The sequence below is a fragment of the Petromyzon marinus genome, chromosome 6, assembly GCF_048934315.1.
Source record: "Petromyzon marinus isolate PM22_M1 ecotype Great Lakes invasive population chromosome 6, UKy_Petmar_22M1.pri1.0, whole genome shotgun sequence".
NCBI lineage: Eukaryota > Metazoa > Chordata > Hyperoartia > Petromyzontiformes > Petromyzontidae > Petromyzon > Petromyzon marinus.
Genome location: NC_133672.1, coordinates 11160154 through 11177900, shown reverse-complemented (window position 1 = coordinate 11177900; position 17747 = coordinate 11160154). Strand labels below are relative to the sequence as shown.

General features: G+C 42.6%; 1 protein-coding gene across 2 annotated transcripts; it reads left to right on the top strand.

Annotated features, from left to right (window-relative positions):
• The first annotated feature begins 1866 nt into the window (after nucleotides 1-1866).
• Nucleotides 1867-16330, top strand: RNASET2 (ribonuclease T2). Of its 2 annotated transcripts, none has more exons than XM_032947985.2 (11): nucleotides 1867-2146; nucleotides 3405-3467; nucleotides 7864-7951; nucleotides 8424-8487; nucleotides 9023-9093; nucleotides 9284-9341; nucleotides 10637-10701; nucleotides 10798-10911; nucleotides 11721-11769; nucleotides 12442-12516; nucleotides 13935-16330. In XM_032947985.2, the coding sequence occupies exons 3-11, from the start codon at nucleotides 7884-7886 to the stop codon at nucleotides 14124-14126; spliced, it is 756 nt and encodes a 251-aa protein (XP_032803876.1). In that variant the 5' UTR covers nucleotides 1867-2146; nucleotides 3405-3467; nucleotides 7864-7883; the 3' UTR covers nucleotides 14127-16330. The 2 variants fall into 2 exon arrangements, with proteins under 2 accessions (XP_032803876.1, XP_032803878.1); XM_032947987.2 differs by lacking the exon at nucleotides 1867-2146 and adding an exon at nucleotides 2726-3037.
• The last annotated feature ends 1417 nt before the right edge of the window (nucleotides 16331-17747 follow it).

Sequence of the window (17747 nt, the reverse complement as noted above, 5' to 3'; positions counted from 1 at the left end):
ACCGCACCAGGTACTCATTTGAGGCTGAGTCGACTTAGGAGAGGCCCGGGACCGGTTCAGATAATCGTCACTGGTGTTGGCCATGAGTGGGAATCGAACCCGGGTCGCCAGGTTCACAGCGCAGCGCGCTAACCGCTACAGCACCGCTCCCCACACACAAAGACAAAGACAACAACAACCGCCATTCGCCACAAAGTGGCGGTGACGTCACCACGACGCTTGTGCCAGGACATGTGCACCTTGAGGCCACGTGGAGTGTCGAATGCCCGCTGGCAGGAGGTCACAGGGCAGACCCAGGTGCCACGGGTCGACTGACTGAGATGACTGGCTGATGCACCACCTGTGCCCCCTACTGTGCCAAGCTGCTGTCCTTTAGCCACCCGGCGCTGCGGTCGTTGTTGTGAGCGTCGCTCCTCCGCCCTCCGTTGTTGTTGGAGGGCGACTGCCGCCAACTGCCCAATAGCGTCCTTCACGAGCCTCCTCCACAGAGGCCGATCTTGACACCGCTGGTACCAGTCATCGGCAAGTCCACTCAGCTCCACGTCCTCCTGTACCACATCACTCCATCTCTTCTCTAGCCCGTACCGCGCCCGTTTAGCCCCCTCGATCCGGCCGAACAGAAGCTGTTTCGGCATGCGGTGGCTGGGCATGCGGGCTACATGACCCAGCCATCGCAGCCTTGCCCGCCGGAGGAGCTCACCGATGGGACCTTGCCCAGATCTTTCAAGGATTTGTGAGCTCCTCACACAATCCAGTCTGGTTAAACCCAGGATGGATCGTAGGCAGGCCAGCCTAAATGTTTCTAACCGGCGAAGATGTTCTATTAGGGGGGTCCACGTTTCGCAAGCGTAGAGAAGGGAGAGAATGACCGTGGCCGAGAAGACCTGAAGCTTAGTGCGGAGCAACAGACCAGGTAGCTTCCACACAGCATTACGCAACCGATGAAAAGATATTGCCGCTCGACTGATTCGGAGTGAGACCTCTGCTGTTAAACTGGAGCCGGTCATAAGCACACTTCCCAGGTATGGGAAACTCTCCACTCTCTCCACAATTGCCCCATCACCGATTGGGAGTTGTGGGGGTGGAGTGTCCGATGGTACAAAATACCCAGGCAGGTGCTTAGTTTTGGAGGGGCTGATGGTAAGGCCCCATCTCTTAGTGGCACGCTCCAGTCTCAGCAGCAGCGTCTCCAACTCCTCCTCTGAATGAGCAGCTATTACCAAATCATCAGCATACACAACGTGGTTGAGCAATAGGGAGCCATCCCTTGACCGCACCCGGGCATCGATCAGCCTCCCATTATATCTGTACCATATGGAGATTCCCCCGGTACAGCTATTGAAGGCTTCACGAACTACGTGGTCGAAATAGATGTTAAATAACGTGGGAGCTAGAGGACATCCCTGTCGCACCCCAAGGTGTACAGGGAAAGGCTCTGACTCCCGGCCACGTAGTTTTACCCGGGCCTGCTCACCATCATGAAGGTCCTTAATGATCGTGAGCAGAGGGTCAGGGACTCCAAAAGCACGAAGAACAACCCAGAGCCCAGGCCTATTGATGGTATCATAGGCCTTGACCAGGTCAATAAAGCAGAGATGTAGGTCTTGCTGGAATTCCCTACACCTCTGCTGTAGCAGACGGACAGAACATATGGCATCTGTGCAGGACCGCCCTTTCCTGAAACCGCATTGGGGCTCCGCAAGCCTCTCCTCAGCGTGTCTGGCAAGGCGATGTTGAATAATCCTTGCCAGGACCTTTCCCGGCACACTGAGGAGTGAGATGCCCCTGTACTTGTTACAGTCTGTGACACACACACAAAGACACACACACACACCACCACATCCACCCAACCAATGAGTGCACCGGCACGGCGGAGACGAACCCGAACAGGGCTTACTAACAACCGCCAGTCAGCACGCAGCAGACGAAGCCCTTCGCCGTGCTTCCGTGTGCGAGACCCGGGAGGAAGAGATCGGGTCTAAGAGTGCGGAGAACGTAACTCAAACAACTGGTTTGTCCGGGGAGCCATTTCTTCCTTCCGCACGTTTCACTTTCTCTGACCACCACCACCCTCCGCGAGACGTCGGCGCACCCCAGCAGGCAAGCACAGCAAGCCTTCCCCGAAAGAACAAGAGTAAGATAAAAGGTTTGTTGCGGGTGTGTAACGTGAGTTGTCTCCTTTCGGAGAGGAGTGCGGCCACGTCGTTTAAAGCCGTCGACACGGCGTGCGACTTGTGGCGTGTCTCTTGCTGGGCGACATGGGGGGGTAGGGGGCCCTGGTTGTTCCTGGTTGTTCCTGCCAGAACTCGGGAGTTTGTTGTTGTTGTTGTACGGCTAACCTCGTCATGGCTCTGGTCAACGTATAACTATTTGTTTTTTTTTAAAGTGAGCACGGTGTTCCTTTACACGCATTGTATCGTAACAACAACAGCAGCAGCAGCAACGCGAGGCCACGGTGATTTGCGTGCGCATTAGACAAATTGCCGTTTCGTTTGCAATGCGGGTCGCAGTTGTGTAACGCCAAAGCCGCACTCGCCAGTAACGGGAACTCAACTTCTTGCATGTCACCGGATACAACAACATTGTTTGGCCATTCAGCACTGCGCCATTGGCAGTATGATGGAGGGACATTGCCCCCCCCTCCTCCCCCCCCCAAACGTCGCTTCGTGTACGTTGGGCCAACGTCATTTGGTGGAGCCAACGTTGGCTCAACGTCGGCGTGTTTGTTGAGACCAACGTTAGCAAGTTCCACCAATATTGGCCAACGTTGGCATGTAGTGGAACCAACGTTGGCTCAACGTCGGCGTGTTTGTTGAGACCAACGTTAGCAAGTTCCACCAATATTGGCCCAACGTTGGCTCAACGTCGGCGTGTTTGTTGAGAGCAACGTTAGCAAGTTCCACCAATATTGGCCCAACGTTGGCTCAACGTCGGCGTGTTTGTTGAGACCAACGTTAGCAAGTTCCACCAATATTGGCCCCACTGTTGGCGTGTGGTTGAACCAACGTCGGGGTCAACGTTGCTGCCGACGTTCCACGTATGTTGAACTTCTTTCGCACCGCACGTAGCCCACTGCGACGAACAAAACGTGCGGCTAGATGATGTTACACGCGCGGCGTGTTTGTGTGTTACCAGCGTTGCATGTGCGAGACTTGATAACGAAGAAGATCATCTGTCCGGTAGTAAGCGAAACGCTTTGGTATTTTTGTTTTGCAACTAAACCGCAAGCTGAACTTCCTTGTTCCGCACAGCCTACAGACGTTGTAAAATAATAATAATGAATTGCCAGTACAAGGTCGGCAACACCCATAGAAGTGGCCGCGCAGTCTGTCGACTTTGCAAGTTCGTGGCAGTAACGCAAATCCAGTTGTACGGCGCGGTTCACGGTTATTCTGTTTCACCAGGCGAGTAAGAGAACTCTGAAGAACCAGGACAAGTCTCATTCGCAACAGTGACCCCGGTGAAAGGTAGGTTTATACACGGGGAGGAGAACGCAAGGTTTGCGTATGCTTCAAAATCGTCGAGTGTGCGAGTCGTGGCCGTGTGCTGGTTACTCACTCGGTTCTTAGGTTTGGGATTTCAAACCACAAGTGGAATACAGTCGGTGGAAGTTGGCTATGAGAACACCCCACTGGAGTGTAAGGCCATATCCGAGGTCGTGTGTGCTTGTACCATAAGTTACATTTGCCCCCCACCGCCAGCGTATTATGTAACGATGTGTTGTTTATATAAGATGTGCTTATATTCAACCTTTACTGTATTGTGATAAAGCACTTCACAGCAAAAATGAGGAAGTAACTGGAGCAGTTGGACTGCATACTGCGCACTTTCGGCCCACATAGATAAATGCCCTCCAAATGCTGCACCCCTATCTCAGCGGATCAAGGTGTGAGCCTGGTTTGTGGGTGGATTGGTGACTGCCAGGTGTTGTAGGCACGGGGGCTGTGAAGTAGGTTGGAGAAGGTCTACTTTAGCTAGGAGATTAAATAAACCCATTGAGGCAGGTGAAAGAGTATTGCCTCGTTTGCAAGCGAGGCGTGCTTTTTATCGAGACAGTTGAAGGGCTTTACACATATTTTTGTTTATTTGAACAAACTTAGATTAAACTTAACATTACCAAAATGTATATGAGACTAAGTAAAATGGTAGTTGCACTTCTACAATTTAAATACTGTATGTGGCAATGGTCTCATACATGAAGCCAAACATCCAGTAATAGAAATGGACAAATATCCGAATGCCAGGACCCTTATTAAAATTAGTCCTGAGACTTGGTGATGCTTTTCTGGGTAAATCTTATAAGACTGTGCTGTTTGTGGTATCGATGTCGCGTTCCTCTGGCTGTTGCCAATACAGTCATAATATGCAACCCCCACGGTCCACGGTTTACTGGCTTGGACAATGTACTGATGAAACACATCCAAAACAAACCCTTTTCTATGATGTTACGATTAAAACATGTATATGCTGAAATAATATTTGGAACTTTGCATATTCTTTGTTAATCTTCTTGAACTCAATGGGTTAAATGTTGAGTTCGGGCTAATAATGTATTGAGCAGTTTCACACATAGGACAACCACTTTATGTATTTATGTTGAACGTCTTTCACACCGTACATAGCCAAACGCGCTGTTATGGGATTACCACCAAGGACTATTTGCAGATAATACTAATTTTATACACCCCGGAGGAATAATGGCTGAGTAAACCATGGGCAGGATTTGAACTTGTGTGCTCACAATTGCGAGCCTGCATCAGCTGCGTTGCAAACTGTGCTTTCTGCAGTTGGCAAGGATGATAAATGTAAAGTATAAATGACTCCAAACCGTCTACAAAATACTGTATGATATAAATGACGAACCCTGATGCGAGAAATCGCACCCCAACACGTACATTGATGCCCCCATGCAGCCTTCAGTGCGTGAAATTATTTGGTCGCTCAAGTGTTGAGTGTGGCTTTGGTTAAGGTCCCACATGCTCTGTGGGATTATGTCAACAAACTAAATAATTTGCCATTGTAACATCATCCAGTCTTCTACATTGATTTTATGAAGCTAGTTTTGCATGGTTGATTTGGTTTAAACTACTTCAGCAAGCTCATAATTGAGGGACAAATGTAGATGTAATGTGAAAATATACCTGATGCTGAAAATGGTATACACCTGAAACACCATCTACAGGCATGTATTCCTGATAGCAGGTACTTACATTGGCCTCACTTTACTCAAGGAAACTATTTGCCATTATTGTGCCTGGATTCTTTTTACCACCTTCTTTGGTTCTTTCGGTAAAGTCACGTAGAATGAGAATAAAATAATAAAATAAAACAATAAAATTCTCACGACGTTTCGGCCACAACACAAGTGGCCTTCAGGTGAAAGGAACAAACCTGTCGGGACGACAGAGCTACAATGAACGCTGCTAAGATTCGCAGCGTCTTTTAAGCTGGTTGAGAGAAGTGAGGCACCTTGACAAAGGGGTTTACAAATCAAACAGGAGAATTTAGCATTGAAACAGTTGAGGGATTAGCTTGTGACTGGTCACAGAAATAGCTATGTTAAAGTCAAAGCCTACACATCCACAGAGGCACCTCGTACATGGACGCCAAAGGGGCTGCAACAATTCAACTATCATACAGTAAACTGATGTGAAAAAACCTAAGTCTAAATTACATCAATATAATAAATGTACTCAATATATTCTTCAATAAGCAGAGCTATTAACAGCAACTGGCTATACACTACACTATATAATGAATACCATATAGTAACCAGATAAAAAAAACTAAAATATAAACTACCTCAATGTTATCAATAAACTCTATATATTCTCCAATCAGCTGAGCTACCAACAATAAGTCGTTATATATCACGATGCTATATGGCGAAAAAATGGGTGGATTCTTACCCTCCACATCAGCACCACGGACCGCTACGAGCCCCGTTCAGACGGACGAGTCCATCATGGTCGGAACAGAGGAGAGAAACAGCTGCGAGGCGCTGTTATAATCAGTTCAGTCAACATGGGCTTGGCTGTTTTAATAGGTCGATGAAAACAGTTATGACTATAAAAATGAGCTAAAGTGGTTTGTTCACAACCCATGAAACTAACTTTGTGTGGTGAGAATTTCAACCAGCAGTGCTTTGACAAAGGGGATGTAAGTTAGAACATGTTATTGGTGTTAGACATTGAGCACCAACCACCACTATAGAGCCATCAACACAAAACCAACGAGCTGTATTGTCACACTTTCCCATCGACTTTGTCACAAGAAAAGCCATATACAACTTTTTATTGATGTGTTTCGACCTGTGAACATAATGTACTAGCGTTTTAAGCATCACTCAATCATCCACCACTCATTTGGAGGCCGCTCCTTATATGCCCCTTTATCTGGAACGTCCTGCCCTTGTAAGCGTGCATTGCAAAATGCTTTCCCTTAAGTCCTGCCTCAAGCCCTTCCGCTTTATATCCACCAATTACCGAGTCTCACACCACTCCCCCTATGATCTTACTCGGCATTCAATGCCATCTGACCTACAAAAGCGTACCCTGCAATAGCTTATTAAAAAGGACATACTGTATTTAGAAAAATGAATGTAATTACATGCTTTCCCGTGGTTAGGGCAGTGGGTGCCAACCACCGCTATGTAGTCATCCACATACAACTTGTTATTTACATAAAAGGGTAAAAACCTATTACTATATCTTTCTGCTGGAAAAGGAGGTCTCATAATGTAAATGCTTACCCCAAGCTCTCGATGCTCTGATAGTGCGCTGTTTTTGAGTTGTATGCCTTTTGGCGTCATCTGGTCCAACACCAGTGGAGACTAGGCTCTAAGAAAAGCCGTCTTGGGTGTGGACCAATCAATTTCAAGGACAGTGCATATCATTATCAGAGTTGGCTCTTTTTGTTTACATTTTGACTGCTTGTGTTGTGGTTATTGCAAACATGATCCCTTGTATAAAGGTGTCAGTTTTGGTGCCAGATAAAAGGGTTAAAACCTATTACTACTACTTGTTATTTACAGTCGTATTTTATTAACGTGCGATAACGAATTATATCCGCAAGTTAGGATATTTTTATAAGTTTAACTCGTTTGCTATCAGGTGTGAACTAATGTGACCTTAACATGTTTTGGCTCAGGCAGTGTTTTCACCAGTTTTGTTCCTGAGTGTGATTTCATATCCATGTTGATTGCATATCAGTCTGGTTATCTGTAGCAAGTTAAAGCTGTGTAATCACACAATGATCATTAATCTAAGCTAGGAAGGCTGTTTGTTCAACAATCCCCAGCAATTAGTCTCGGCACTGCTCTGATGCCCCTTACAGCTGGGTACTAATTGTGTAATTATGTGCTTTATCACAGTATTTTTTTCATAGTCTAAAATGAAGCATAATTAAAATTGGATAAAGTTAATGAGTAAAAAAAAATCTGACCCATATTTCAAAGCAAAACTTTTGTATATCCCAGTTGCTTGCAAGATATGGTAAATGCACTGGTAGATAAAATCAACAGTAATGCAGTGTAACTTTGAAGTATTCTCACGATTCATGATTACATTTTTCAGTGAGATCGCATACATGTAAATGTATCGTACAACAACCTCCCTGACACATTTACATTGACGTAATGTACCTCAAAAACCTGATCGTGAATAATATTGGTTATGAAAATCTGCGTGTCATGTTCTCACTGTATGCATGGATAGCTAATCTGGAGTGTTGTATTTACTAAAAAAAAGTTTAAATGAACAAAGTATATAGCATTCATGAAGCAAGGTTGATGCAGAGTGCCACCTATGTAAGGTTTGCTTCCGTGGGACATACATGACTCATGAGATCTGTATTTGTTTCCAGCTGATACTGCACATCTCATCATGGCTGGGCACATCCAACTGTTGGCTGCTATCTTCGTCATTGCTGCTGTTTCGGTGCCTTCTTATGCGTAAGTGCCGTGATGCTTTTATAAGTCAGCCCTTTATTTAACCCGCTGGGTGCCTGAAGATATAATGTCTTGATTTACAAAGGTGACCTGGGAAAACTGGAAGCAATTGAGCTGCAAATGCACAAGCTGTCTGTCTGTACCTTTTCACGATATTTTTTTTTTTTATTGTAGCATAAGAGAATACATAGACAAATATGCCCAATGTAAAGTGAATGCATAATATGCTTTCATCTCATTTATAAACACTACTATTGGACATTATTTTGTTGTTGCCAATCAAATGTTAGTGAGTTTAAATCCTGGGTAGGGGTTCACTCAGCCAATCGTTGCTCCGGGCCGATAAAATATGGGCCACTTTGTGGGGAAGTCAAGAGGTTGTCCAGGAAATGAGCACCAACACTCAATGTTTATTTTGAGCAAGAAATCACGTTTTTTTGTAATTGGTGGTTCACAATATGCAACACTTTTTCAGGAGGCGTTATGAAGACTGGAGCCAGCTCATTCTGACACAGCACTGGCCCCAGAGTTTTTGTATGGTATGTCCTTTTGTATGGTATTGCGATCTCTGATTATTGGGATGGTGCCTGTTTGAGGAGCCGAAAGGGAATTATTGTAAAATATTAACGTTCCTTAGAAACGGCATATTTGCCAACTATGTCTTGATATTTAATGTTGAGTGTGATATGCAACGCCTGTACTATTTTAACATCAAGTGGATGCGTTACATTCAGAAAATGTGCATCATGTTTAAATTGATGCCCACACATTGCAGTTTTGTATACATTTCATATCACAAATCATCCCATTAGAGTAACTTTGGGAGCCAGTAGAAGGATGGCACCTAAGATGCATGCTCAAATATGCTCATGTGTTGGTGCTGGATGGTTTGTTACATCACAGGCCTTCATCCAGCAGTGGGTCTAATCATGACCAATGATGAATTGTTATATGTGCATCGCCGTGGTGCATTGCACGCATACATTCTTCATATGCTGGCATTGAGGGCTTATTGTTGTAATTTCCTCTCGTGCGTTGTTTAATAGTTTTTGTGGTTTTCTTTTCTGACCTCAGTCCCAGTGGTCTGAAAAACACAACTGCACCATTCCAAGTTCCGTGAAGAGCTGGTCAATCCACGGCCTGTGGTGAGTCTGTTGCATATATATTTTAGTCCAAATATTTATTCTCAGTATCTATAGGCCAACAAACCGAATAACAGCATTTGCTGATGGATGTTTAGGAAGTAAATGATGTTCAGTCTATAAAGGTTGAAAAACATGTCAAGGACATGGAAACGTTTTAAAAATAACTTTTACTTGTTTCTCTTACTCACAGGACTAACCACAGGACTTTCTGCAACAAATCGTGGCATTTTGATGTTAAAGAAATTGAGGTATAATAAATCACTTGCATATCCTATAATAGGGTGAACACCTTTTTTATGGCCTATAAACTCTCGAATGACGAATGATGTGATTTATTTTGTAGTACATAATGGGGGAGAAATTACAAGGAGTCCCTTGAATATCCCGGGCTACACTTTTGTGATTTCGACTTATCGTGGGAAACCTCTTTGTATGCCAATTTAAATGTCATGGGGGTTAGTGTTGGCCTTCCGCCGGGTATACTGTACCCGGAAGTACTATATGATTGGCTGGTACTGTGGTGTGGGGTGGGTGAGAGACCTGAGGACAGTCGGTTGCACCTCAGCCTTTGCCGTGCAAGCATCTTGCGGACAAAGACAGACCCCCAGTAGAGCCTTAACGGACTGTTGGGGCAAGTGCTATATGCGAGCACCTCTGAAGGGTGGCAAGGCACAGCACGACGCCCCAGTGCGAGCGATGTTTGCACACTGCACCAGGTACTCATTTGAGATTGAGTCGACCTAGAGGAGGCGCTGGACTGGTTCAAATAATCGTCGCACACTTGCATTTAGGATTTAGCACCGGTAGATTTGGCGTGAGCGGGAATCAAACTGGTAGCCAAGTTTGTAGTGCAGCGTGCTAACCGTCGTAACACAAATATACACCTGGTTTGGATCATCATCATCATCGGTAAGTAAAGTATTTCGTCAGTATTTATATTGAAGTGTATTATTGTCTTGGAATGGTTTTTTGTATATGGTTTTTACATGTTTACTTCAGTAATTTGTTTTTTTGGTTTATTTGGCATACAGTACAAGACTTATTTCAATTGTTACATCTAATTTTGGTTGTCATGAACCTAACTCCATTATTTAAGGAAGGGCTTAAGTATTGAATATCACAGTTTTCACTGTTGTGGGACTTTCCAATAACGTAACACCCGCGATATTCAAGAGTCTCCTGTGCTATCAAAAATGAATAGAATAAATTGTGAACATTTTATGGGACATTTCAAGAAAATTTCCATTCGTGAAATGTGATTTTCACTACGAGAGAGACTTGGACCTATATTGTAATAACACCATGTGTTATACTAACATCCAGGTGAAACATTTTATAAAGCAGCTCTTGTTGGACCATGTTGAAAACAATTAGAACTTTAAAAGCTGTAGAATTTTCATTTTTGTATTGAACTCCATTTATATTAATAAAAAATACAATCACATTTAAAAAAAAAATCTTAAATGTTGCTGTGCCTGCTGCTGACGATGATGATATAATTCCATCACAAAAAATCATTGAAATGTGTTATTTTGCTTGCCAGGATTTACTGCCACAACTGGACCAATTCTGGCCAGACCTTGAGAAGACCAATGGCACTGACCTTTGGTAATCCATCCATCAAGAAAGGCAAGCACGTCCATATAATGCACATTCATATGCAGTTTAAGTGAATGAGCGCACTGTTGAATTACTGTGTTACAGGAAACATGAATGGATAAGACATGGCACTTGTGCTGCCACCCTCGAGGCCCTCAACTCCCAGCACAATTATTTCAGCAAGACCATGGAGCTCTACCAGAAGCTTGACATCAGCAAGTAAGCACGCCGAAACGCACCGCAGCCAGGAATATCGTGAGCGAACGATGATGTAGTTATTCCGCGAACCGTTGGGAAATCTAATTATTTTAAATGAAAAGCTGGAGTGTCGGGTTTGTTTTTGGCAAGTAAAAAAAAGAAAAAATTAGGCTTTTAAGTAATTTCTGGCTTAAAATGAGCCTTTGAGGCAGTGCACGTGTCCTGTGTACAGCCCTGAGCCAGTGATGGTAGTTTCACATTCTTATGGCAGGGGTGAGTCCATTCAGAGGATGACCACTTGACTTCCTTACAAAGTGGTGCTAAATTTAGTGACCCCGGAGGAATGATGGCCTGAATCAACTACCAACCAGCATTTTTAACTCGCAACCTTTCAATTGTGAGCCACTTTGGTGTTGCATATGCAATTTGAGATGCCGAATTTCACCCAAAGTGTACAACTGTATTTTACAACAATCACAGCTCCTGGCCTCCCAGTGATTCAACACATTTTCCTGATTAAGTGTTTTGATTAATTTGATTCAAGAAACGATTCTCTTTTCAAAGTCTGTGATGAATGTAGCAGCCTCGAGTGGCCACAGAAGCCACATAACCCATGATGTACGACATCTACGAATTGATGTGTATCAAGCTCAAATATTGATACTACTCATTTACAATTTGTTGGTAGATGCCGAGCAGACATTACACTTAATTTTTCCTTTATGTAACTCAACATGCTAATTAAAAACAGGCTGTTTGTCTTTAATATTTGGACTATTACAAGTCTGGTATAAAAAGGTAATATTGTGTTATTTATTGTTTGTTCTCAGAGCTCTAAGTGATGCTGGTGTGACCCCATCGAACACAGTTTTCTACAAGGTAAGATCAATATACTGAAGTCACTGTTGAATGCTCGTTTTAAACGGTAGCATTGGTTTTACTTTTTTTCTTTGGTTCTTTCGGTAAAGTCACGTAGAATGAGAATAAAATAATGAAATAAAATAAGACAATAACATTCTCATGACGTTTCGGCCACAACACAAGTAGCCTTCATCAGGTGTAAGAACAGAACTGTCGGGACGACAGTGCTTCAATGGCTTTGAAGCACTACGTGACTGTACCGAAAGATGAATCCTTGCAGTCACGAAAGCTTTAAATCGAAATGGTTTTACTTTGTCATAGCAGCTCTTTGATTCACAGCTAACAGGTTGAAATGTTGATAGATAAAACGAGCGTATCATTAACCTAAAAAATAAAACATCTCACCCCTGCATGCATCATGTCCACTTTGGTTGACTGCTATGATTGATGTGACCACTATAAAATAATATTAAATACATTTCAACACATTTGAAAGGTTCCATTGACTCCAAAAATCACACTCCAATTTTTGTTCCAGTTTCACTTTTAATCATGAAAAATTGGGTTACAAAAATAAGTATTTTTTAATATGATTTTCTGATATTACATCTTATATTATTGTGAGAAAATGTACATACTTCATTGACCTGACTGATACAATTTGAATAAAATAATAATTTTTTATACCAGGAGGAACAGATCCTTGAAGCGTTTTCGACAGCTTTTGGGGTCAAGGCCAAGTTGCAGTGCCTCACAGTTCCCCAGGTAAGCCAACTTAAGTTATATGTAAAGAATGGTATCCGTGTGGTAACAACAGTTTAAAAGTTGGAAAACGATTTGTATTTATCGAGCATCTCAAATGAAACCGTACCTCACGAGGATGTCCTGAAGGGGTGGGATTATTTCTGTCATGGAAAAAGAGAGGGAGGCAGTCAGCCAGCCCATAGGCAGAGGGAAAGAAGGAAGGTTTTGAGCCTGCACATGAACAGCCGCATGGAGTCGACAGCACAGTTAGATGGGGGAAGGGAGTTCCAGACTGTGGGGGCAGCAGAGGAGAATGAGCAACCTTTCACTAAGTGAAGATTGACTGCTATTTGATTTATGTTATGAATGCAAAAAGTGTATTCATTTGGCTAAACGGCTCAAGGTGATGATGTCAACGTGAAAGCACTGAACAGCTCTGATTAAGGTCCTGAGGTGGAGCCCTCTGGTGGTCACCAAGAGTTATACAGGTTTCAATGTGGATTTTTTGTCATTGTCTTCAATGTGTGTTTAGTGTAAGTGTTCAGTTACTCTGCATTTGGTTACACGGTTGTGTTAATGCCATCTGTGAGGGTTGTACACTCCTTTGTATCAGTCGACAGGCCCAGAGCAAACCACTCCCATTCATATCTTAGATTTGTGGTTAAGAATGGGGCATTCAGCAGAGGCCAGCATAGGTTCTACGGTTTCCAGTCCATGGCCCTGCCTTCATTGTTATGCGAATGTCTGGATGAAGTTTTGTTGGGGATAAATAGGAATACCGGATGTATTAAAAGCCAAAATGTTAAGAAATATTGTTCAATTTTGATTTAAAGCTTTCGTGATTGCAGGGATTCATATTCTTGGTTCTTTCGGTAAAGTCACGTAGAAGGGAAACAAAATAATAAAAATATAAAACGATAAAAAACAATATTGTTTTATATTTTTTATTATTTTATTGTTTCCCTTCTACGTGACTTTACCGAAAGAACCAAGAATATGAATATTGTTCACATTACAATACGTTTGTGGATGCTGCCATGGTGTAACGGTTATCACACTCGGGTCACTGCTTCAATCTCCCGGCACGGCAGTGGCAACAATGGTGGTGCAAGTTTCTTAAATCCCCCCTCACCTCTGCCCACGCAGCAGTATGAATGGGTACAACACACGATATCGATTGGCAGGTCGTGTATGGTGTGGGATAAAGTGTGGACATTTCCACCTTCTCGAAGACATTTTGTCAGCGTGGAGGTGTCTGGCAGGGACCTCTTTAGAGCTTCCTTCTAGTGGAGGCCCTTTCACCAGCAGTGGGCATGAGCACCTTTGTCTTCATCTTTACAATAAGTTAAAAGAGTGGCCATTGCTTGTTTAGTGTTGTTGATCTGAACCGTTGCTCAACTGTTGTGTGTTACCGTGGCTGTGTTTTTTTTTTCTACCAGGAGGAAAACACCCAGCTGCTGGGACAGATTCAGATGTGTTGGAGCCGAGAGTTCTCCCTTGTGAACTGTTCTCGGCATGCCGAAGCTGGCATTCCTGTGCCAAACAGCTACTCCAAAAGTTTCACCCCTAGCAATGATATTGTTTGTGATCCTGCAAAGATCATCCACTACCCCCTAATTGGTAAATTCTAAATGCAAGTATGTAGACTTGAATGGAGTTTTAGTTTGAAGGTTGGTGTATTGTGTTACCTGATGAACATATACACTGAAATGTATTGTTGTGCCTGATGTTCAACATTAGAGAGTTATCCCTTGTTCAACGTGCGGTACGAGATTTGTTGTTCATGTCATACATTTTTATGTGCTGGTTTAATACTGACAATTTGTTATTTTTTCGAGTGAAAAAAAAGTTCACATTTATTTTACATTCGTTTGTCACTCTTCTCGTGGATGAAGGCCTCTCCTGTGCTGTTGATTGTTGTTGTTTTTATTATTATACTTCACGCTGGTCAGTGCAGGTTGGTGATGGGGTGGGGGAAGGGTATAGAGGACCAGTTCAGGTATCACTTGCTGCTGATGTTAGCCCACAGCTGGGAATTGAACTCGGGTTCCAGAATAAGAGCACAGTGTATTAACCACTGCCATTTTTTCAGTAAAATTTGTTTTTTTATTAATGTGTACAACATTCACTTTAAAACGTTTTACTTTGATATACCCAGAGTAATCTCAGTGGTCCATTAATTGTAATTATTATAGTCATGTTTTACCTTTTTATGCATGAAGCAAAAGTTTAAATTGTACACTTTTCTAAAAACTAATTTGTGGGATTTGTATCTAACTTAAATTGTTATGATATAAATGTAAATATAATCAGTGAATCAATAACCAAACAATCAAGACAGTCTATTAATTTCATGTGTAATCGATATACATAAACACATTGATTGAACAACACGCACAAATATTTCTGCTATAACCTAATAAAAACACGAAGGAAAATCTTGCACATGCAAGGAAAACAACATGCGTTGGGAAGTAAATGGCACACACAACATTTGCAGAACACTCACCACCATGAGGTGGCGCTGTCTCTCTGACTTCACTACACGGAAATGTCATGGAGAGCCATGGGACTAGCGGCACTCATCGGATGTACGAGATTAGACGGTTCCATTTGTTTTGTAATACATTTGGAACGTTAATTTCCCAATGCAAATGTGGTCGCCGATCTCAAACAGCAGACCACACGGTAGCACCGCTGCCCGCAACGATCATGCATCGGCAGCTCTTTCGGATTTCCAGCAGGCCGCGCTGGATCGACGAGGACATAAAAAGTTTCTCACAAATTTCATACCGTTCGAAAGGAGAAGAGTAAGTGTGAGATTAAACCAGTTATAATTAGTAGGGGTGCATACATTCTGAGGTTCAACAATGCAGATGCATCTTTCGACATTTTGTTACAGATCGACCTTTGTACCTGTAACTTTAACGTTTTAGTGCCGTTCGCCATACATTCGAAGGGCACAACATTTACATTCACATTCAGTGCTGAGCACATCTCTAAATGAAACAACGGTGGTACAGTAATTCCATCGTTTCGGAGTGCGATTATCAAGCGCATTGTGCCTTTGTGTAACATTCAATTTGCATTGGTGATACTGGACCGATTTTTAGAAATGAAAGTGATGCAAGTGTGTTACTTTTAAGAAGTGTACTGCATATTTGGACTTTCCACTAAATGTCTTTTCATTGTCCTTTGGTTATTTCGGTAAAGTCACGTAGAATGAGAATAAAATAATATTTTATTAGAGAATAAAATAAAATAATATTTTAAAATAAAATAATATTTTATTAGAGAATAAAATAAAATAATATTTTAAAATAAAATCATATTTTATTCTCATTCTACGTGACTTTACGTCACTTTACCGAAAGAACCAAAGAAGATGAATCCTTGCAGTCATGAAAGCTTTAAATCGAAAAGTCTTTTCATTGCTTGGGCAACTTATATCCTGCACTGCCCCTACAGCTGTTGGTGTGTTCGTTCATTTTGGGGCTTGTGGAAAATGCTTTTTGAGTTAAAATTAAGGAATTAAAAATATAGATGAGGATATTTTGTGCCTCGTGGTTTGCATATGTGCCTTGTATTTTTAGAAATTTTTCAATTTCTGTTGGAATTTTGCTCCATTTTGCAAAATTAGCATTTTGCTCCAAGTGAAAATTAAGGGTTTAAAAATGATGATTGTGTTTTATCCAAAAATATATTTCATAACTTGGTTTAAGTGTTTTAATTTTTTTTATAAGTTTCAAATTCTGTTATTGATATTACTCTGTTTTGCTTCATTTTGGAGTTGATTGAAATTGGGGTGAGAATTTATTAAAATTATTGATTGTCATGTCTTGTGGACTGGATTTCATAAGTGTGCATTATTTGTAATGTGTGCAATACTGTAAGTTTAAAATACTGTTATTTTTCAAATCTTTAATTTGGAATGAACACTGCTGCACATGTCCAGAGGCAGCTATCAAAACGAGAAGGCGATTAGCCAGTTAATACATGACATGCTGTTAAACTCTAAATAATACTTCTCTATGCATTTTCAATCTTTTGTTTTGGATGAAGGCCTCGTAAAATCGTGTTGGTCATGGGGTGGTGTGACCTTACTTGACCCCACACTGGTCGGTATGGGTTGGGAGGGGTGGGGGTACCCAAGACCGGCTCAGATACCACTCATAGCTCAAGTTAGCCATGGCTGGATATCGAATTCCAGTCACCAGGTTCAGAGCCAAGTCTGTCAGCCACTGCGCCACTCCCCAGTCTATCACATGGATATTATTTCCTTAAGGATAGTAGCGGGAGGGCATCGATACCATTTACCATGGTAGTTCAGGAGATCCTGGTTGTGATACAATGAACAACAAGCAGGGAGGGCATTAATTGCCGTTCAATTGTATAGAGCGCCTTTTTATTGATAGCCACTAATACGCTGGAATGAAGCGTGTGGTGCAACAATAGCCCCCCCGTGGCAATAGCGCTTAATGGTGATTTAACGGAGTTTACGTAGCCACTTTTGCTGCGGGAAATACGTACACAAGTAGTACAGGGATTTTTTTACACTGAATTCATCTCAGTATTTAAATCTCGAGGGCAGCCCGTCATGCGGCTCAACACGCCATTTATCTGCCATCCATGAGTGTGGAGAGTGAGTAGTGAGGGTCGACAGGTGAATTAAATGGCAGTCAATATCACATGCTCTTTGCACATTAACACGTAGGCTTTCGCGACCAATATCCATAAGAGGTTTTTTTTGGTTAGATCGCGTAAATGTATAAACGTGTCGTTAAAACCCGCCACCACCCGACACAGCCAACTAGTAAGGGTTGTCAAGTTAACAGAACTTGGCCAATTCGTCACTAGTACAGCAACACCGGTGAGTTGGAGAGCCAAGCCACAACATTTACATTTGTAAATGCTGTGGCTTGGCATGTGTTGGTATGTGTTGGAGAGCCAACCCTTGCAAATTGGCTGTCTCGGGTGGTGGCGGGTTTTAACAACATTTACGCGATATAACCCCCAAAAAAACCTAATTTCTTTGCAGATTGTTCATTTTCAACAACGTGTAAACGTTTTGAGTCCATATTGTTATTTCATAAGCAATTTAGCACCATGTTCGATTCGCAGTACAGTAATCTACAATTTTATTATTATAGCACTGATGACACTCGCTTGGCATGTGGTGGTGTACAGCTCGTGTGGACTAACTTTTGGAAAGACTAGTGCTCGATCTTGTGAAGGCCCGTCAACGGTAGCGT